This window comes from Hyla sarda, chromosome 2 (assembly GCF_029499605.1).
Source record: "Hyla sarda isolate aHylSar1 chromosome 2, aHylSar1.hap1, whole genome shotgun sequence".
In the NCBI taxonomy this organism is placed as follows: Eukaryota; Metazoa; Chordata; class Amphibia; order Anura; family Hylidae; genus Hyla; species Hyla sarda.
The window spans coordinates 52,061,084-52,084,435 of NC_079190.1; the positions used below are offsets into that span (position 1 = coordinate 52,061,084).

At 42.2% G+C, this 23,352-nt stretch overlaps 1 protein-coding gene across 7 annotated transcripts in view; it reads right to left on the bottom strand.

Annotated features, from left to right (window-relative positions):
- Positions 1–23,352, bottom strand: part of ATP8A2 (ATPase phospholipid transporting 8A2) — a 955,662-nt gene that overhangs the window by 657,114 nt on the left and 275,196 nt on the right. For all 7 annotated transcript variants that reach the window (XM_056561782.1, XM_056561783.1, XM_056561787.1 and 4 more), the window contains 3 exons: positions 21,540–21,617; positions 12,892–12,980; positions 11,447–11,491 (listed from right to left, as the gene is read on the bottom strand). In XM_056561782.1, coding sequence (XP_056417757.1) covers positions 11,447–11,491; positions 12,892–12,980; positions 21,540–21,617 — 212 coding nt within the window. The remainder of the gene's footprint in view (positions 1–11,446; positions 11,492–12,891; positions 12,981–21,539; positions 21,618–23,352) is intronic.

The window sequence follows — 23,352 nt, forward strand, 5'->3', positions numbered from 1 at the left end:
CCTGATTTTGTCTTGTTCTGTGTTGATGATGGGGCTTGCGGGAACAGGTATCAATTGGGCAGCTTTGCACTCTAGACAGCTATCCTACTCTTCAGTAGAGCTCATTTGCATACCTTTTTTCCCAGAAAGCAATGCCTGTCCAATTAGACTCCCTGCAGTCTTCATAAAGATAACCACCACCCCTCAGAAATAGGTACTACATATAGAAAAACTCGGACTAGTCAGCTCCCCAGCATAATTCTTTATTATATATTTTATATATTCTTATTTTATATGTTTTCAATCAGCTCATGAATTGTCTATAGGTGAACCACGGACGACTTGAAACAGAGCGGGACGGTTCCCTGGATAAACATCCAAAATGTAGGCAAATTCTAGACAACAGCTTCTAATAAAATTCAAAAAATGTACTAAATCTACCTTGTCATTTAGTAAAACTTTGCCTAAATCAATAATACAAGTGAACATTGTAATATATCTTATCAGACAAAGAGGCTTCTCTCTCCAGGTCTCAAACTCCTTCCCCCTGTTCTGCAGTTAAAGGGGTACTCCGGTGAAAACCTTTTTTCTTTTGAATCAACTGAAAGTTAAACATATTTGTAAATTACTTCTATTAAAAAATCTTAATCCTTCCATTACTTATTAGCTGCTGAATGCTACAGAGGAAATTCCTTTCTTTTTGGAACACTGATGACATCACGAGCACAGTGCTCTCTGCTGACATCTCTGTCCATTTTAGCAACCATGCATAGCAGGTGTATGCTAAGGGCTCACATGGTGGCTCAGTGGTTAGCACTGCCGCCTTGCAGTGCTGGGGACTTGGGCTCAAATCCCACTAAGGACAACAATAAATAAAGCATAATTATTATTATAATAACGTCAGCAGAGAGAACTGTGGTCATGATGTCATCAGAGAGCATTCCAAAAAGAAAATAATTTCCTCTGTAGTATTCAGCAGCTAACAAGTACAGGAAGGATTAAGATTTTTTAATAGAAGTAATTTACAAATATGTTTAACTTTCTGCCACCAGTTGATTTAAAAGAAAAAAGGTTTTCCCCGGAGTACCCCTTTAAGACCCTCTCTGAAATTCAACTCAGATTTGTCCTGTGTCTGAAAGACAAGCTATAAAAGTGTATAAAGCGGGCAGGAGAGAGCTCTTCCCACCAGCTCTACCAGAACTACAAATTATAGATGAAGCCTGCAGAGCAGAAATCTGCAGAAAATTATTCTAGTTATGTAATAGCCAGAAATAGTGCTGTTCCTCATGTACAAGCACAGAATATCTTAGGCTTCTTTCACACTAGCAAATTACTCCGTTTAGTAAGTTCCGTCGCTAGTTCCGTCCTAAAATCAGCTGTCACCGGCAGCAACTAAATCCTATAGTCCGTTATAATCCCATTTTAGTCTATGGGATTTTTCTAATATCCGTTTTAATCCATTATAGTCCGTTATTGATAACTGACGTTATTTTGTGACGGAAGATAGTACGGAAGAAAATAGTTCATGAACTATTTTCTTCCGTACTATCTTCCGTCAAAAAATAACGTCTGTTATCAATAACGGACTATAATGGATTAAAACGGATATTCGTTCGAAAATCCCATTGTAGTCTATGGGATTTTTCTAATATCCGTTTTAATTTTTTTGAGCATGAGACTTGTCCTTTAAGATCTGAAGACAGTCCGAAACGCGATGGGTATTTTATTTCTTTTTATCCATGTTTATTTTTGTAAATTTTTTATGGATCTTTAATAATTATATTTTTTTGCAATTTTTTGGGAAGCTAGAACTTGCCTATATATGGACTGACCGGATTAGACCAGTCCGCTATATTGTCTTCTGCTGATGCCTGTCCTAGCAAGCCCCATGATCGGTGCATTGGAGTGGGATCAATAAGAAGTCTGGGGCCAAAATGTAGAGCTCCTTTAAGTATTATCTACTGATACGACCCAGATCAAACACTGTCTTGCAGGAGGATTTCCTGCATCTTACTGCATTCTTCTAGACATCCCTCCATAATGTAAAGGGGGTTGTAATTCTCTATATTTAAAAGAAGAAAAAAAAAATACACAATCATTTGAGTCCAAGAATAAGAGGAAACGTCAACAGTCACGACTAAGTAGTGTTTCCCCACCAGGGTGCCTCCAGCTGTTGTAAAACTACAACTCCCAGCATGCCCGGACAGCCGAAGGCTGTCCGGGCATGCTGGGAGTTGTAGTTTTGCAACAGCTGGAGGCACCCTGGTTGGGAATCATTGATCTACAGTATCCAGGGGGGGGGGTTTGCAGTGAATCTGCCATGCTTTTGCAATCAGTTCACAGGATATAAAACCGCCTGAGCGTTCAGCCTTAGCATTAAAAGAATTTTGTCTGAAACTAATTATTATGCGAGATCCTTTAAGTAAACCCAAAAAGAAGACAGACACCTCATCAGTAGATGTCATCGGGGGTCTGTCTCTATATATGATGACTTTTCCCTTGCACACACACACACACATATGAATGCATGTGATCATAGATTCACGGAGAATAAAGTCTACATATGGCGACGAGGAGGGAGGAAGTCAAACACGCTGTTCTGTGAAGCCTCGAGTGGATTAAGAGACTGCTAAGAAATACTACACAGTATAAACCTTTCAGCTTTGAAAGAAGAGGCCCTGGCAGGGGCTAAATGGAATATTTGCAGCCAAATTTCGCTAAATATGGGCCTGCTGACCACTAATGACAGTGCGGCCAATGTTCGGAACAAGCAGAATTTGCCAAGAACGGCTCTGTGTTCAGCATTATTCATCGGGGGGCTTAAAGGGGTGCTCCAGTGGAAAACTATTTTATTTTTTTTTTAAATTAAAGGGGTACTACGGGGAAAAACTTTTTTTTTTAAATCAACTGGTGCCAGAAAGTTAAACAGATTTGTAAATGACTTCTATTAAAAAATCTTAATTCTTCCTGTACTTATTAGCTGCTGAATACTACAGTGGAAATTCTTTTCCATTTGAAACACAGAGCTCTCTGCTGACATCATGAGCACAGTGCTCTCTGCTGACATCTCTGTCCATTTTAGGAACTGTCCAGAGTAAAAGGAAATCCCCATAGCAAACATATGCTGTTCTGGACAGTTCCTAAAATGGACAGAGAAGTTAGAAGAGAGCACTGTGCTCATGATGTCAGCAGAGAGCTCTGTGTTTCAAAAAGAAAATAATTTCCGCTGTAGTATTCAGCAGCTAATAAGTACAGGAAGTATTAAGATTTTTTAAAAGGGGTACTCCGCCCCTAGACATCTTATCCCCTATCCAAAGGATAGGGGATAAGATGTCAGATCGCCACGGTGCCGCTGCTGGGGATCCCCGGGATCCCCGCTGAGGCACCTCGCTATCATTACTGCACAGAGCGAGTTCGCTTTGTGCGTAATGACGGGCGATACGGGGGACGGAGCCGCGTGACGTCATGGCTCCACCCCTCGTGACATCACGGCCCGTCCCCTTAATGCAAGTCTATGGCAGGGGGCGTGACGACCGTCGCGCCCCCTCCCATAGACTTGTATTGAAAGGGGCGGGCTGTGACATCACGAGGGGCGGAGCCGTGACGTAACGATGCTCCGGCCCCTGTATTGCACGTCATTACGTGCAGAGCGAACTCGCTCTGTGCTGTAATGATAGTGCAGTGCCGCAGCGGGGATCCCCAGCAGCAGCACCGCGGTGATCTGACATCTTATCCCCTATCCTTTGGATAGGGGATAAGATGTCTAGGGGCGGAGTACCCCTTTAATAGAAGTAATTTACAAATCTGTTTAACTTTCTGGAACCAGTTGATTAAAAAAAAAAAAAAAAGTTTTTCACGGGAGTACCCCTTTAACTGTTGCTAGAAAGTTATACAGATTTGTAAATTATTTCTATTAAAAAATTGTTTAATCCTTCTAGTGCTCCACAGGAAGTAGAGTTGTTTTTTTCAGTCTGACCACAGTGCTCTCTGCTGCCACTTCTGTCCATGTCAGGAACTGTCCAGGGCAGGAACAAATCCCCATAGCAAACCTCTACTGCTCTGGAAAGTTCCTGACATGGACTTAGGTGTCAGCAGAGAGCACTGTGGACAGACAGAAAATAACTACACAACTTCCTCTGTAGTATAATGCAGCTGATAAGTAATGTAAGGATTAAGATGTTTTAATAGAAGTAATTTACAAATTGGTTTAACTTGCTGGCACCAATTGATTTAAAAAAAAAAATTTCTACTGGAGTATCCATTTAAATGGTCACTCTCATTAAAACTAATTTTTGCTATTGCACTCCTTATGGTAAATAAAAAAAATATTTCTAATATACTTTGCTTAAAAAAAAAAGTTTTCTATGTTTTATTTGTGCTTAAAAAAAGCTGAAGAGCACATTTTCCCCCATCTTATACACAGACTTTGGACCGAAGCCCAAACACAGGAAGTGCAGCCTGGAGTGCTGAGGGGGTGTGTCCAACCAACAGCATAGGGCAGTTAAGTGTGAGAGGAGCTATGATTGGATGAGGCTGGACACACACCCTCAGCACTCCAGGCTGCACTTCCTGTGTTTGGACCTCGGTCCTAAGTCTGTGTATGAGTTGGGGGAAAATGTGCTTTTCAGCTTTTTTAAGCACAAATAAAACATAAAAAACTTCTTTTTTTTTTTTTTTTTTTTAACCCCTTCAGGACGGAGCCCATTTTGGCCTTAAGGACCGGAGCGTTTTTTGCACATCTGACCACTGTCACTTTAAACATTAATAACTCTGGAATGCTTTTAGTTATCATTCTGATTCCGAGATTGTTTTTTCGTGACATATTCTACTTTAACATAGTGGTAAATTTTTGTCGATACTTGCATCCTTTTTTGGTGAAAAATCCGTAAATTTGATGAAAAATTTGAAAATTTAGCATTTTTCTAACTTTGAAGCTTTCTGCTTGTAAGGAAAATGGATATTACGAATACATTTTTTTTTGGTTCACATATACAATATGTCTACTTTATATTTGCATCATAAAATTGATGAGTTTTTACTTTTGGAAGACACCAGAGGGCTTCAACGGTCAGCAGCAATTTTCCGATTTTTCACAAAATTTTCAAACTCAGTATTTTTCAGGGACCAGTTCAGGTTTGAAGTGGATTTGAAGGGTCTTCATATTAGAAATACCCCATAAATGACCCCATTATAAAAACTACACCCCCCAAAGTATTCAAAATGACATTCAGTCAGCGTTTTAACCCTTTAGGTGTTTCACACGAATAGCAGCAAAGTGAAGGAGAAAATTCACAATCTTCATTTTTTACACTCGCATGTTCTTGTAGACCCAATTTCTGAATTTTTACAAGGGGTAAAAGGACAAAATTTTTACTTGTATTTGTAGCCCAATTTCTCTCGAGTAAGCACATACCTCATATGTCTATGTAAAGTGTTCGGCGGGTGCAGTAGAGGGCTCAGAAGGGAAAGAGCGATAAGGGAATTTTGGAGAGTACGTTTTTCTGAAATGGTTTTTGGGGGGCATGTTACCTTTAGGAAGCCCTTATGGTGCCAGAACAGCAAAAAAAAAAACACATGGCATACCATTTTGGAAACTAGACCCCTCGGGGAATGTAACATGGGATAAAGTGAACCTTAATACCCCACAGGTGTTTCACGACTTTTGCAAATGTAAAAAATAAATAAAAAATTTTACCTAAAATGCTTGTTTTCCCCCAAAAATTTTATTTTTAAAAAGGGTAATAGCAGAAAATACCCCTAAAAATTTGAAGCCCAATTTCTCCCGATTCAGAAAACACCCCATATGGGGGTGAAAAGTGCTCTGCTGGCGCACTACAGGTCTCAGAAGAGAAGGAGTCACATTTGGCTTTTTGAACGCAAATTTTGCTCTGGGGGCATGCCGCATTTAGGAAGCCCCTATGGTGCCAGGATAGCAAAAAAAAACCACATGGCATACCATTTTGGAAACTAGACCCCTCGGGGAACGTAACAAGGGGTTAAGTGAACCTTTATACCCCACAGGTGTTTCACGACTTTTGCATATGTAAAAAAATTTTTTTTTTTTTACCTAAAATGCTTGTTTTCCCAAAAATTTTACATTTTTAAAAAGGGTAAAAGCAGAAAATACCCCCCAAAATTTGTAACACAATTTCTCCCGAGTACGGCGATACCCCATATGTGACCCTAAACTGTTGCCTTGAAATACGACAGGGCTCCAAAGTGAGAGCGCCATGCGCATTTGAGGCCTAAATTAGGGACTTGCATAGGGGTGGACATAGGGGTATTCTACGCCAGTGATTCCCAAACAGGGTGCCTCCAGCTGTTGCAAAACTCCCAGCATGCCTGGACAGTCAACGGCTGTCCGACAATACTGGGAGTTGTTTTGCAACAGCTGGAGGCTCCGTTCTGGAAACAGTGGTGTACCAGACGTTTTTCATTTTTATTGGGGAGGGGAGGGGGGTTGTGTAGGGGTATGTGTTTATGTAGTGTTTTTTACTTTTTATTTTATTTTTTGTGTTAGTGTAGTGTAGTGTTTTTAGGGTACAGTCGCACGGGCGGGGGTTCACAGTAGTTTCTCGCTGGCAATTTGAGCTGCAGCAGAAAGTTTGCGGCAGCTCAAATTTGCAGCCCGATACTTACTGTAAGCCTCCGCCCATGTGAGTGTACCCTGTACATTCACATTGGGGGGGGGGGGGGGGGGGGGACATCCAGCTGTTGCATAACTACAACTCCCAGCATGCCCGTTGGCTGTCGGTGACTGCTGAGAGTTGCAGTTTTGTAACAACTGTAGGCACACTGGTTATGTATCACTGAGTTTGTGACCTAACTCAGTGTTTCACAACCAGTGTGCCTCCAGCTGTTGCAAAACTACAACTCCCAGCATGTACGGTGCATGGTGTACGGCGACTGCTGAGAGTTGTAGTTTGCAACAGCTGGAGGCACACCGGTCGTGAAACACTGAGTTAGGTAAAAAAAAAACTGAGTTTCACAACCAGTGTGCCTTCAGCTGTTGCAAAACTACAACTCTCAGCAGTCACCGACAGCCAACGGGCATGCTGGGAGTTGTAGTTATGCAACCAGCAGATGCACCACTACAACTCCCAGCATGCACTTTAGCTGTTTGTGCAAGCTGGGAGTTGTAGTTATACAACAGCTGAAGGTACACTTTTCCATAGAAAGAATGTGCCTCCAGCTGTTGCAAAACCATAAGTCCCAGCATGCCCATAAGGGAATGCTGGGAGTTGTGGTGGTCTGCCTCCTGCTGTTGCATAACTACAGCTCCCAGCATTCCCTTTTTGCATGCTGGGAGCTGTTGCTAAGCAACAGCAGGAGGCTGTCACTCACCTCCAACGATCCAGACGCTGCAGGTCAGTCCCGCCGCCGCAGCTGCTCCTGGGGCCCCGATCCCAACAGGGGCGCCGGGGATCGGGGTCCCCAGCACCGGGGGTCGTCTTCCCGCACCCGCTCACGTCCTCCAGAAGAGGGGCGGAGCGGGTGCGGGAGTGACACCCGCAGCAGGCGCCCTGATTGGTCGGCCGGTAATCCGGCCGACGAATCAGGGCGATCGTGAGGTGGCACCAGTTCCACCTCACCCCTGCAGGCTCTGGCTGTTCGGGGCCGTCAGAGACGGCCCCGAACAGCCAGTAATTCAGGGTCACCGGAGACCCGATTGACCCGGAATCGCCGCAGATCGCTGGACTGAATTGTCCAGCGATCTGCGGCGATCGCCGACATGGGGGGGCATAATGACCCCCCTGGGCGATATGCCGGGATGCCTGCTGAACGATTTCAGCAGGCATCCGGCTCCGGTCCCCAACCGGCTAGCGGTGGGGGCCGGAATTCCCACGGGCGTATGGATACGCCCTCGGTCCTTAAGGACTCGGGATTCAGGGCGTATCCATACGCCCTATGTCCTGAAGAGGTTAAACAAAGTATATTAGAAATATGTTTTATTTACCATAAGGAGTGCAAAGGCAAAAATTAGTTTTAATGACAGTTACCATTTAAGCATTTCACAATTACATAGGGAAAGGCCACTGGGAACATTTATAAGAATTGCCCTGTATATTTTTTCCCCCCATAGTAATATTAATGTAGAGCAAGTGATAAAAAAAAAGCCGCTGCTGGCAGGGAAACATATTTGCCACATAGGAATAAAAAAAATTATAATTATAAACATGTAAATAAATATAGAAAAAATACAATTAATAAAATGAGTTTTTTGGGCAGTTTACATTCTGCCGGCTTCTTTTCAATGCATGTTCTTGTATGTAAAATAAATATTAAAAAAAGGTGAGAGCATGTTTAATGTGTCCTCTGCCAGGAGTCCTACAAGACACCCCTCTGTTACATGCTCTGGGCCTTCGTCTGGCACCGGATTAAGGATTGAAATAATTGTGTGTGAAGAATAAATAAGAAAAGATGAAAGAGGTTTTATTATACAAACATATCAAACCGTCAGGGCTCGGGGTATTTCGCAAAGTGGCTCATTGGAAATGGAAGAAACGAGGTTGTCTAACGCTGGGATTTTCAGGAATTCTGAAATTGTGACTCATACAAATGGCTTCTGACTAACGATGGCGTTTGCCTCGAAGGAACGACATGGAGTTCCTGTGTTGGTTGAAGTTGTAGAACAGTTGTCTGCAACCTGGAGCTCTTTAGCTTTTCAGAAACTACAACTTCCAGAGCGGCAGCTGTCAAACAATGTTAGGAGTTGTAGTTTCCCAACAGCTGATGGCCACAGTTAGAGGACCGTAAGGGAAGGTTCACACATACTTAAAGGGGTACTCCGCTGCTCAGCATATGGAACAAACTGTTCCGAACGATGGAGCCGGCGCCGGGAGATCGTGTTGTCATAGCCCCGCCCCCTCAAGGCAAGTCTATGTTAGAGCCGGCGCCGGGTGCTCGTGATGTCATAGCCCCGCCCCCTCATGTCATGCCCCGCCCCCTCGATGCAAGTCTATGGGAGGGGGCGTGACGGCTGTCACGCCCCCTCCCATAGACTTGGATCGAGGGGGCGGGGCATGACATCATGAGGGGGCGGGGCTATGACATCACGAGCACCCGGCACCGGCTCTAACATTCGCTGCTCAGCATTTGGAACAAACTGTTCCGGAGTACCCCTTTAATCCGCTGCAGATTTCTTGCTGAGGATTTAATGCTGCAGATTTAATCCTAAAGAGCCGATACATGCTGCATTAAATCCACATCATTTAATTCACTGCAGGAGATCCACAGCATACGTAAGAAAGTATCCTAAGGCCAAGTTTCAACTTGTTTTTTTTGTCTGGCAGTTTTTAGGAAACTGCCACTACAGTTTTTGAGCCAAAGTCAGAAGTGGATCCATAAGGGAGGAGAAGTATAAGTCCTTCCTTTATATGTCCTATTCTTCTTGAATACATTTCTGGCTATGGCCCAAAAACTGCAGTGGCAGATATCCAAAAACTGCCAGGAAAAAAACCAAGTGGAAACTTAGCCTAAGGCCTTGTTCACATGGTGGAACGTCAAAGCTGAAAAATTCTGCTTGGATATTTCGTTGCAGCAGAGTCCCATTGTTTTCAATAAGATTCTGCTGCACCATGCACATGGCGGAATTTCTGCAGTGGAAACATGTGCTGAGGAAATTTCAATTTCGGTCTCTGCCGAAAGAATTAAAATGTCAATTCTTTCTGCGGAATCTACTCAAAAATGCATTGCTGTCTTTAATTCAAGAGCAATTTACTCGAATAATTCCTCTTGAATTCTCCGCTCGAAATTAATGCACATCCCCTCTTCCCATTGACTTTAATGTTTTTTCTGTTGTCCTGTTCACACTGCGGAAATTCTGCTAGCGGAATTCCGACACTGAATTCCTTTCCGCTTGAAGAAAGAACATGTTCATTCTTCAAGCGGAATCCGCTAGCAGAAATCAATAGAAGTCAATGGTAAAGAAAAATTCTGCCCGACATTGTTTACGGAAATGGCTGAAAAACCCTTCACTTCTTTCTCCCCCATTTCCGCAAGCAATTCCACGTGAATTCTACGCTAATAGAAAATTCTTTTTTCCGCACATCATTTTTTTCAGCGTGAATTCCTCTTAATTTACTCAGTGTGAATGCACCCTAAGGAGACAGCGCATTTCCAAGTGGTCCTTGGAATACCGATGCGTGAACATAGCCTAAGGGTGAGGCTACACAAGCAGCAGGCTGCATGAAACTGCAATGCACATTCACTGGCTGCACAAATTTTGTTGGATCATTGTGTAGCTAATGGCTACCGCATTTCAGCTGCATGTGGTCAGCCGCTTGTGCCACCTTAACCTAAAAGATTATTCCCATCCCGAACAATTATGGCATAACCAGAGGATATACCATGAATGACTGATAGATGCAGGTCCCACTTCTGGGATTTACTGGCACCTATTTGGGATCAAGGGCCTCCGAGGCCCACTTGTCCTGCTTGCAGCAGCAGGAGGTGGTCGGGAAGCAGAAAACAGACAAATATGCACAGATTGCAAAACTCCCACTTTTGCTAAAGGAGGACTCCACTGGAAAACAATTTTTTTTTTAAATCAACTGGTTCCAAAAAGTTAAACAGATTTGTAAATTACTTCTATAAAAAATAATCTTAATCCTTCCAGTACTTATCAGTTGCTGTATACTACAGAGGAAGTTGAGCAGTTCTTTCCAGTCTGAGCACAGTGCTCTCTGCTGTCACCTCTGTCCTTGTCAGGAACTGTCCAGAGCAGGAGAGGTTTTCTATGGGGATTTGCTCCTACTCTGGACAGTTTCTGACATGGACAGAGGTGTCAGCAGAGAGCACTGTGGTCAGACAGAAAAGAACTACACAACTTCCTCTGGAGCATACAGCAGCTGATAAGTACTGGAAGGATTAAGATTTTTTAATAGAAGTAATTTAAAAATCTGTTTATCTTTCTGGCACCAGTTGATTTGAAAAAAAAAAAAAAATTGTTTTCCACCAGAGTACCTCTTTAAGATAAGGTCAGAAAAGTGGTTGGCGTTAAATAAAAAATAAAAAAACATCCCACTCACCTTACTGGTTTCTCACTGTTTCCTGTCTAGCACTTTCTGGGTAAGGGCAGTTTCTGCACCTTCTAGTCCAGTGTTTCCCAGCTGAACCAGGTGCCTCCAGCTGTTGCAAAGCTACAACTCCCAGCATGCCTGGACAACCAAAGGCTGTCCAGACATGCTGGGAGTTGTAGTTTTGCAACAGCTGGAGCCACCCTAGTTGGGAAACATTGCTCTAGCCCTTTTCAACACAGACAGTTGACTGCTGCAGCCAATCACTGGCCAATCACCAGGAAATGCAAAGACTGGAAGGACCTGGGAAGCATCGGATAATGAACAGTTGGGGAGTAATATATGACGGACAACCATTTTAATTGTGTAAAACTGTAATATACATAATAGCTACAAAGTATACATATTTGCAAATTAATTTAAAAAATAAAATAATTAGACAAATTTACCTGAAATCTTCAGAGGAGCGCTCCCTCTCAAATTCTGGAAAGTGTCTTCCAGTTAGGTGGAAAGAAGAAAAAGAGTAAAATACATGGAAAAAGGTTTTATGCATACTTAAAGTGTACCTGTCGCTTTAAAAAACTTCTGACAAAAGTTATGATAGGTTGGGGTCTGAGCGTTCAGACCCAGACTAATTCTTAGAACAAGCCGGGAAGGAGAAAAGTGCGGCTGACGAGACAATCCCATAGATTTACATTGTATGTTTGTCTCACTCAGCTCGCTCATTTCCCAGATAGTTCTAGCTATCGGTCACAGTCTGAACACTCAGACCCCGACTGATCAACACTAAAAGTTTTTTAAAGTGACAGTGCCCATTTAACTAACTCATGCATACTAAATAAAATCAACAAAATTACTTTAATCTGAAATTTGATCATTCGAATTTCCTGATAAACTGTTTAATCTGATCTGAATTTCTTTGTAACTATAAACAATAGACTGAGGGGGGGGGGGGGGGGGGGGGGTAAATTAAACAGACCAGAGACCGCTAAAACATTGATGGTAATAGAGTTCAAATCATGTTATTCTAGGTTGTAAAATCCAAGGGGCAAACATGCCAAGTATTACACGGACTAGCTTCTAAAGGAGAACTCCAGCAAAAATAAGCTGATAAGTAGCTGGGGGGGTGGGGGTGGGGGGGTTTGACCGGTGTGACGTCATGATACTCAGGCCCTGTGGTCGTCACGCTTCACACTTGGAGCCTACAGCACTGCGGAGAGCTCATAAAGCTGGACCCCCGCCATGAGACATCTTATCCTCTATCATAGCATTAGGTTGTTGCAGCTAAAATCTTTTAAAGTGAATGGAGCCAAGTTGTAATACCACACACAACCTGAGGACTGGGTTGGTGCTGTTTTTGGAAGAAATTAGCTCTGCATTTCTATCCCCGGATAACCCCTTTAACAGTGCTCTACCACAGGTAATGTCAGGGGCTGCACCGTTTCCTAAAATTGCCAGCACTGTGTTGCTGAATATGACGCACCCCTTCATTCAAATCATATTCAATATATATTCCATTTGCTGTAATTCTTTATATCTTCCCCTTTATATCTTCCCCTTTTATGAATAAATAAGGTCTTGTTAATCCCAGATTAAAGCAATTTTATTGTAAAATCGAATCTAAAGAATAATACATTCTATTATTTGGATACAGCATAAATGTTCCTTATGGGAATATTTCTTTAATGATTTGCAAAGTTGTTAAATTTTTTAAAATTTTGAATACATTGGAAGTAAAATTTCATAAAAACAATCCAGTAACCAAATGAACAAAATATTAATAAAATAATTACTGTACGATAACCAGTCTAAGAAGAAAAGCATTGACAAATAAGAGAATTTTGGGGGATTTGATTTGGATGGCACCGTGTACGTTGCGTGCTGCTGTACTTACCCATATGTGATGCCGCCTATGCTGCATTTCTTGAAGTTCATTACATTGCACGTTAACGTTCCAGTTTTGTCTGAGAATAAGTACTTAACCTACGAGTGCAAACACAAATCTGTATCAAAAACCTGTCAATCTGAATCTGTCAAAATCATTTGATATCTCGGAAAATGGGAAATTTTGAAAATCCTGAAGCAACATAAATAGTTATCCAGCACTAGAAAAACAGAGCTAATTTCTTTAAAAACACAGCACCACTCCTGCCCTCAGAGTGTACATGCTATTACGGTTCAGTTTCATTAAGGGTGCGTTCCCACCTGGCGTATACACAGCGTACTTCGCGCTGCGCAAAATTTGCAGCAGCAGCAGAAAATACGCGTGCAGTGAGTTTTGGAGGCGGAGCTGTGCGTCACAGTCACACCGGCACATGGCCCCGCCTCCAAAACTCACTACATGCATAGGGCTGCCGCTGGAAAGCCCTGTGTGTATAGTGAGCGAGGAATACACAGCGTATTTCCCGCTGCTGCTGCAAATTTTGTGCAGCGTGAAATATGCAGCATATACGCCAAGTGGGAACACGGCCTAAAGGGGTATTCTGGCCAAATACATCTTATCCCCTCTCCAAAGGATAGGGGATAAGATGTCTAATCACAGGCGTCCGCCGCAGGGACTCCTTACGATCTCCGTGCAGCACCCCCGGGACTGGAGACATGATGTCACGCCATGTCCCCTCCATTCATGTCTATAGGAGGGGGCGTGACAGCCCATAGACATGAATGGAGGGGGCGTGGTGTGATGTCCCGTCTCCAGTCCCGGAATGTGGGTGCTGCAAGGAGATGGCTGGTGGTCCCAGCGGCGGGACCCCCACGATCAGACATCTTATCCCCTATGCTTTGAATAGGGGATAAGATGTATTTGGCCAGATTACCCCTTTAAAATTAATGGAGCCAAGTTGTAATACTGCACACTACCTGTGGACAGGTGTGGTGCTGTTTTTGGGAGAAATTAGCTCTGTGATTCTATTGCTGGAGAATCTTTTTTAAGGGTAGGTTCACACACATACAGGATCTGCTGCATGTTTTATGCAGCTGATTTTGCTACTCATTGAAGTTAATGGGAAGCTAAATCAGCTGCACAAAAAATGCAGCAAAAATATGCAGCAGATCCTGTACGTGTGAACGCACCCTTACTGTCATTAAAAACAACTTTTGACAGGTAGATAAGACTCTCTGTCATCTTGAATTATTAGCCGGGGAAGCAGGCGACTTTGTTTTTAATGATTTTAACGCTTTAAATATCTGATCTCTGGTCAATAATTGTCATGTTCTAAAAACCGCAATATTGCTTTTTCGCCAGATGATGGCAGCATCTTAACTGATCACATTGCCACAGGTTGTTCTTTGAGATTCTTTTCAATCTCACAAAAAAAATCTTTTTATCTTCAATCCGGAAAAATAAAGCAGCAACCCAAAAAATTACACATAAAAACATGTTACTGAATTTTAGACTGTGTGAACGTAGCCTGAAAGTCTATGGAAAAGCGGCCATCAGTGCACATATTGGTTAAAAAACTTTCTTTTTTCCAACATTTGAAATATGGAGATTTTTTAAAACAATGTGTGGACTGATGACTGCTTTATCATAGGCTTTTAGGCTATGTTCACACAGTGTATTTTTAGTTGTACTGTAATTAAAATGCATACATTAAAAAAAAAAGGAAAAATTTGCCATTATTTTCTGAAATAATAATGTACTTTTATGTAAGTCTAGAATGAAGAAAAAAAAAAGAAAAAATGTAAAGATGCGCAAGTATTATTTTTTAGATGCAAAAATACACAAGGTAAAACTCTATGTAAACCTGTTTTAGGCTAGGTTTCCACTTCCATTTTTTTTTTTTATCTTTATGCAAAAAATGCCCCAAAAAACTCTACAAATTCCACTATTTAAAAAAATGAAAAAAAATAAAAAATGTCACAAAACTGTATCTTAGAAGTTTCCAAATGAGGGTACAATTTTTAGTGGCGTTTTTTTTTTCCAGGTAAAAAAAAACAAGTGGAATGTGCTATGTGCCTTACGGCTGTATTTTTATTTTATTTTATGATGTGTGAACCCAGCTTAAAGGGGTACTCCGGTGGAATTTTTAATTTTATTTTATGAACTGGTGCCAGAAAATTAAACAGATTTGTAAATTACTTCTATTATAAATTATTATACCCTATTATATTATTATTTTTACCCTTCCTGTACTTTTTAGCAGCTGTATGCTACAGAGGACATTCTGTTCTTTTTGAATTTCTTTTTTGTCTTGTCCACAGTGCTCTCTGCTGACACCTGATGCCCGTATCAGTAACTGTCCAGAGCAGGAGATAATCCCCATTGCAAACCTATGCTGCACTGGACAGTTCCTGACACGGACAGAGGTGTCAGCAGAGAGCACTGTGGACAAGACAAAAAAGAAATTCAAAAAGAACAGAATTTCCTCTGTAGCATTCAGATGCTAAAAAGTACTGGAAGAGTAAAGATTTTTTTAATAGAAGTCATTTACAAATCTGTTTAACTTTCACACACCAGTTGACTTATAAAGACCTAAAAAAAAATGTTTTCCATTGGAGTACCCCTTTAAGATGTTCCTATTTTTATTTTTTATGCCTACATTTTTGCCTAAACCTATCTAATCTACTAGTGATGCTCTTAATGCATACAGTAAATAGGACACCCTTCAAATCGTAGATTGATATGGTATCTATTTATCAGGCATAGGGCAGATGAACCAAACCGGGGCCGATATCTTTACAGCCTATTACAACCAATCACAGCTCAGCTTTCATTTTTAAGCTTCCCTGGTAAAAATAAAAGCAGTGACTGGTTGCCATGGGTAACCAAAACAGATTGTACCATACACTATGCATTATGACCTATGGGTGATGGATACCACTGTTAGGCATCTGCTTTACATGTCCGTCATCCATAGGCCGTAACATTATCCATTTTATCCATGTAGTAAGGATCCTGTTGGACGTCATAACATATTGCCCCATGTTATTTCATACTTTCCTTTTTGTAATATAGCAACCATATAAAGGCATGAGGGGCACTATTGGCCTCAATCTAAAAACTGACCCTTAGGGTACGTTCAGACGAGGGGATTTTCCGCGCGTATTTCGCTGAGGATCTGCTGCTGAAGGACCTCTATAAGCTGTCTTTACATGTGCCTGATCGGAGCGGCAATAAGCTGTATTATGGAGCTTGGAATTTCTTCTTTTCTTTTTGAATTTATTTTCTGTCTGTCCACAGTGCTCTCTGCTGACACCTGTGTCCGTGTCAGGAACTGTCCAGAGCAGGATAGGTTTGCTATGGGGATTTGCTTCTACTCTGGACAGTTCCTGATATAGACTGAGGTGTCAGCAGAGAGCACTGTGGTCAGACAGAAAAGAAATTCAAAATGAGAAGAACTTACTGTGGAGCATATAGCAGCTGATAAGTACTGGAAGGATTAAGATTTTGAAGAAGAAATTGAAGTGGTTGTCCAGCCAAGTGGTTGATTTTTTTTTATAGAAGGAAATCTGTTTAACTTTCTGGCACCAGTTGATTTGAAAAAAAAAAAAAAAAAAAATTCCACCGGAGTGCCCCTTTAAGCCCTAGTGGCCAAAATGAAAACTGCAAGATTTCAGGATTATTATAAAATAAAAAATTTAAAAACAAAAACACACACACACTATATATATATATATGTATATATATATATATATATATATATATATATATATATATATATATATATTTAAATGGGCACTCTCACATTAAAATTGTTTTTGATATTTTATTCTTCATGGTGAAAAAACAATATGTCTAATTGAAACACATAAAAAAAAAATAAGTTTTATATGAGTTTTTCATCTTTGCAAACCCGTCCACTAGGGGGTCTCCCTCCTTTACTAGAACACCTTCCCCCTCACGCGCACATACTTCGGACGTCAGCCAGCTGGGCAAAAGTCCTATGCCAGGAAATGACGTCTGGACAGGGTTACTAGCACAGCTCGCTCACAGCCTGTTTGTTAGCTGGCTAGACGAGTTATCTGCCAGCCACGTGGACAGATTTACTTTCCTCACAGAACTGCACTTGCCCTTATACTCCTCCTCCCTGGGTGGCACGTGCAATGATAAACAGGGAGGAGGAGACCCAGAGCAGCCTCCAGTATGATTGGCTGAAATTTCTATGCGCGCTCCTGACAGCATAGAAGAGGAGAGGGCAGAAGTAGGCTCACTGTATGCTTCAGTGTCCTCGCGCCTGCTGGGGAACGGCCACTTCCTCCGGCCAGAAGCTTACATTGTAAATGAGCACAAAAAAGTGCCAAAAGGCGGATTTATGAGGTGACATTTTTTTCTTTAAAGACAGAAAGTGGATTAGGGCTATTTAGAGAACAGGTAGGGACAGTAAAAAAAAAAAAAGAACTTAATGAGAGGTACGCTTTAAGCATAAAGACTTGATTTAAACAATAGTTCATTGACATATTTCCTTAACGCTATGTTCCCAGCACCCCCTTAAGGATAAGAGAAGTAGACATGTGCAATTCGGTTCGGCACGAATGTCAAATTTACCGAATTTTACCGTTTTATTTTATTTTTACCGAAAACATATTTTGAACATTCCCGAATAGCCACGATAATACGAATAGCAAAATAAGGAATGCATTCGTTATCCGTAAATGAACGTAAAGAATTCATTCTAATAACAAAAATAATAAAAAGGATGCGCATACGCTTTAATTTTTCGGATACATTCGGTATTCGGGTACATTCGGTAAATCTTTTTATTCTTTTTTGGACTTTAGCAATCCTAAAAAATTATGGAGATACCATTTTTTATAAAAATTTCGTAGGGTACGATAAAAAGATAATAATAAAAAAGATACAGTAGTGACGGAAAAAAATTGTATCTAACGAAATGTATCTTTTTTATTATGAAATGTTTATTAATTTTTAAACAGGGATCAATTTATGTGAGCGGGTAAAGCGCTAAAAATGTAGCCGACAATAATAAAAATGTAGTGTGTGCGTGTTTTTCACTTTAAAAAAAAAAATTTTTTAGGTAGTACTACTACTCCCAGCATGGAACACACTCTTCCATGATGGGAGTAGTAGTTACCTGTACTAATTGACAGATCGCAGGGGTCCCTTGCGATCCTCTTGTATAATGTATAGATGCGGCGGCTGCTCTTCTATGGTCCCCTGCACTCACGTATATATACACATATTCATATTTCCCGCAGAGCTGTGATTGGCCAGATGGTTCCAGCCGATCACAGCTCTCTGTGAGAAATAGTAATATGTGTATATATACGGCCGTGCAGGGGACCATAGGAAAGCGGCCGCCGCATCCATACATTATACAGGAGCATCACAGCGGGTGTCGGGAGTGATACCTGCAGTGATCTTTCCTTTACTACAAGTACTACTAATCCCAAAATGGAGTACACTCTGCTCCATGCTGGGAGCTGTAGTACCTGCATTAATAGACAGATCGCAGCGGGTGTCAGAAGTTACACTCGCTGCGATATGTCTATTAATGCAGGTACTACAGCTCCCAGCATGGAGCAGAGTGTGCTCCATGTTGGGAGTATTAGTACCTGCAGTAAGGGACAGATCCCAGCGGATGTCTCTCCTCCTGACTAGAGATGAGCGAACTTACAGTAAATTCTATTCGTCACGAACTTCTCGGCTCGGCAGTTGATGACTTTTCCTGTGTAAATTAGTTCAGCCTTCAGGTGCTTCGGTGGGCTGGAAAAGGTGGATACATTCCTAGGAAAGAGTTCCTAGGACTGTATCCACCTTTTCCAGCCCACCGGAGCACCGGAAAGCTGAACTAATTTATGCAGGAAAAGTCATCAACTGCCGAGCCGAGAAGTTCGTGACGAATCGAATTTACTGTAAGTTCGCTCATCTCTACTCCTGACACCCGCTGCGATCCTCCTGAAGTGACTGTAGGGATCAGCTGTTCTCAAGGCTACAGAGCCGGGCGAACAGCTGACGCTGAGCCGTAGGTATACATCGTATATCTACTGCCCAGCAAGAACTTACAGTGAGCCTGCAATGTGTATACAGTATACACATTGCTGGCTCACTTAACCCCTTGCTGAGCTGTGCTCTATGCGCAAGCCCAGCAAGGAAAGAGTTAACTTACACTGTTGGACAGTGTAGGTTAACCCTTTGGGCGGTATACACTATATACAGCTATCTATGGTGATGACGTCATTAGGGGGCGGAGCTACAGAAGGGAACAAGGCTAGTTAATCTGAAGCTCTGTTCACATTGTCCGTTTTGTATAATGTGAACAGACCCTTCTGGCAGTGTCTACCCTGACAGGGAGATAACAGCTGTTGCTAAACTACAACTCCCAGCATGCCCAGACAGCCAAAGGCTGTCTGGGTATGCTGGGAGTTGTAGTTTTGCACCAATTGGTGGCTCCCTGTTTGGGTAGACATTGCATCATGGGTGCTCTCCCCAGCGGACAGCGCCAAAAATGTCATAACCAATTTTTTGTGTTTTTTTTCTTCTCGTTTCAGATCCGTGTATGCAGAGGATTACTGCGGTTTCGAGGGATTCCGGCAGATTATTTCATTTTTCTTTTAATAAAATGGTTAACGAGGGCTGTGGGGGAGTGTTTTTTTAAATAAAATAATTTATCCAATGTGTTGTGTTTTTTTTAAATTACATTTTCAGGCTTATTAGTGGAAGCTGGTCTTATTGACTGAATCCATTACTAAGTCAGGGCTTAGTGCTAGCCCCAAAAACAGCTAGCACTAACCCCCAATTATTACCCCGGTACCCACCGCCACAGGGGTGCCAGGAAGAGCCGGTACCAACAGGCCTGGAGCATCAAAAATGGCGCTCCTGGGCCTAGGCAGTAACAGGCTGGCATTAATTAGGCTGGGGAGGGACATTAACAATGGTCCTCGCCCACCCTGGTAACGTCAGGCTGTTGCTGTTTGGTTGGTATTGTGCTGAGAATGAAAATACGGGGAACCCTATACGTTTTTTTTTATTTTATATTTAAATTAAAAAAATAAAAAATGTATAGGGTTCCCGCCCAAAGGGTTAACCTACACTGTCCAACAGTGTAAGTTAACTCTTTCCTTGCTGGGGTTGCGCATAGCGCACAGCTCAGCAAGGGGTTAAGTGAGCCAGCAATGAGTATACTGTATACACATTGCAGGCTCACTGTAAGTTCTTGCTGGGCAGTAGATATACGATGTATACCTACAGCTGAACATCAGCTGTTCTCCCGGCTCTGTAGCCCTGAGAACAGCTGATCCCGACATTTACATCAGGAGGATCGCAGCGGGTGTCAGGAGGAGTGACATCCGCTGGGATCTGTCCCTTACTGCAGGTACTAATACTCCCAACATGGAGCACACGCTGCTCCATGCTGGGAGCTGTAGTACCTGCATTAATAGACATATCGCAGCGAGTCTGTCTATTAATGCAGTTACTAAAGCTCCCAGCATGGAGCAGAGTGTACTCCATGTTGTGAGTAGTAGTACTTGTAGTTAAGGAAAGATCACTGCGGGTATCACTCCTGACACCCGCTGTGATGCTCCTGTATAATGTATGGATGCGGCGGCCGCTCTCCTATGGTCCCCTGCACGGCCGTATATATACACATATTACTATTTCTCACAGAGAGCTGTGATTGGCTGGAACCATCTGGCCAATCACAGCTCTGCGGGAAATATGAATATGTGTATATATACGTGAGTGCAGGGGACCATAGAAGAGCGCCCGCCGCATCTATACATTTTACAAGAGGATCGCAAGGGACCCCAGAGATCTGTCAATTAGTACAGGTAACTACTTCTCCCATCATGGAAGAGTGTGTTCCATGCTGGGAGTAGTAGTACTACCTAAAAAATGTTTTAAAAAAAAGTGAAAAACACGCACACAATACATTTTTATTATTGTCGGCAACATTTTTAGTGCTTTACCCGCTCACATAAATTGATCCCTGTTTAAAAATGAATAAACATTTCATAACTAAAAAGATACATTTCGTTAGATACAATTTTTTCCATCACTACTGTATCTTTTTTATAATTTTTTTATGGTACCCTAAGAAATTTTTATAAAAAAGGTATCTCCATCATTTTTTAGGATCGCTAAAGTCCAAAAAAGAATAAAAAGATTTACCGAATGTACCCGAATACCGAATGTATCCGAGAAATCAAAACCGAAAATATTACCGAACCGAAAAAAATTTCTAAAACGAAAAAACGAAACGAAAATTTTTCTAGTGCACAAGTCTAAAGAGAAGTGTTTTAATTCAGAATACCACTTTAAGGTAATATAATATGGCAATGAACATGAGGCCTAAGTAAGAAATCCGAGTCTGGATGTATGTCTGAGATGTATGTTGCTGTGAATGGTTGTCAAGACCAATACACTGTAACAAAGCACAGCTGTCATCAGGACTTTAGGAAGTTGCATAACTTTTACAATTAATAGACTTTATTTAATATGAGAGTAAAGAATTTTACATTAGAAGGCATTTCACCAGTCTGGCAGTAGTGATAGAAGACTTTATAATAGAATAATAAAGAATACCAGAGAGAGAGACGACAATACATGCGGAACAAAGAGAAATAAATGACTCTTCCCACCTGGCCCAGCTCCTCATTCAGGTTGGACGTTCTGGCCATGGCGGGGGTGTCCGTGTCTGCATAATACATATCTCGATCCTGGAACACAGAGGAAACCCTCATTAATATTTCATGCCGGGATTACCTCTGACATCTATACTGCTTAGGAGAATTTACTGTAATCTAACTGCACAATCCTATTGTTAGATAAATTGGATAAAAATCTGCTTCACCGTGACGCCTTTCTGTTTAACCCTTTTTAGACAAGTTGAGAAGAACAAATTTTAATCCAGCACTGTGTCCAGTAAAAAAAAAACTGCTTCCTTTATTATATCCACATGTCAAAATGGCTTGACAGTAGAGATGAGCGAACTTACAGTAAATTCGATTCATCACAAACTTCTCAGCTCGGCAGTTGATGACTTATCCTGCATAAATTAGTTCAGCTTTCAGGTGGTCCGGTGGACTGGAAAAGGTGGATACATTCCAGGGAAAGAGTCTACTAGGACTATATCCACCTTTTCCAGCCCACGGGAGCACCTGAAAGCTGAACTAATTTATGCAGGATAAGTCATCAACTCCCGAGCTGAGAAGTTCGTGACGAATCGAATTTACTGTAAGTTCGCTCGTCTCTACTTGACAGCACAGCATAAAGATCTCCAAGAAATTTTTCTTTAGCACAATATATATTTTTTAATAATATGTTTTTGAGTTGCAGCATTCCTGGAGCAATAACATACTCATTTTTCCACCAATGTTGCTTAATTTGTGCTAGACGAGTTAAAGGGGTACTCTGCTAAAAACATCATATCCCCTATCCAAAGGATAGGAAATGAGATGTCTAATAGCAGGGGTCCCGCCTCTGGGGATCCCTGCGATCTCCAGGCTGGCAGCAGCGGCGGCCAGAACACGGAAGCTTGGAACTTCCGCATTTGTGACATCACGCCACGCCCCCTCCATTCAGGTCTATGGGAAGGGGCGTGTGACGGCTAGTATGTAGCCGCTACGCCTCCTCCCATAGACATGAATGGAGGGGGCGTGGGGGCCGTGTTCGCCAGTCATCGGGCATGGAGTGGAGTTCGCTCCGTGCACCAAATGACAAGGGTGCCGCAGCAGAGATTGCGGGGGGGGGGGGGGGGGGCACAATTAGACATCTTATCCTGTATCCTTTGGCTAGGGGATAAGATGCTTTCAGCGGAGTACTCATTTAAAGGGGTACTCTGCTGCCCTGCTTCGGAAGCTCCGCTCCCCAGCGTCTGGAAGTTTATTGTTCCAAACGCTGTGTGCGGGCTTCCGTGTTCAGGGCCACCCCTCGTGGCGTCACGCCTGCCCCCTCGTTACGTCACGCCCGCCCCCTCAACGAAAGTCTATGGGAAGGGGGCGTGACGGCCGTCACGCCCCCTTCCCATAGACTTTCGTTGAGGGGGCGGGCGTGACGTCACGAGGGGCGGTCCTGAACACGGAAGCCCGCACACAGCGTTTGGAACAATAAACCTCCAGACGCTGGGGAGCGGAGCTTCCAAAGCAGGGTAGCAGAGTTACCCTTTAAACACAATGGGGGAGATTTACCAAAGGATTTAAACAGTTTTTTCCCATCTAAATTGGTCGCACAGAAAGTCACAGTCTAAATATATGCAACTTTTTTGTGACTTTTGCTTTAGAGGATTTTGATAAATTAGGCGCACAATAGACAACTTTAATAAATCTCCCCCAATATATTATTGATGATATTTCATTCTTAGTAATAAAAAATGATTTTCTATCGTTTTTATGTTTAGGTTTTAGTATTTAAGCTAATGTGTGTCAGCTTAGGTACAGTGAGCAGAGCTCTGTA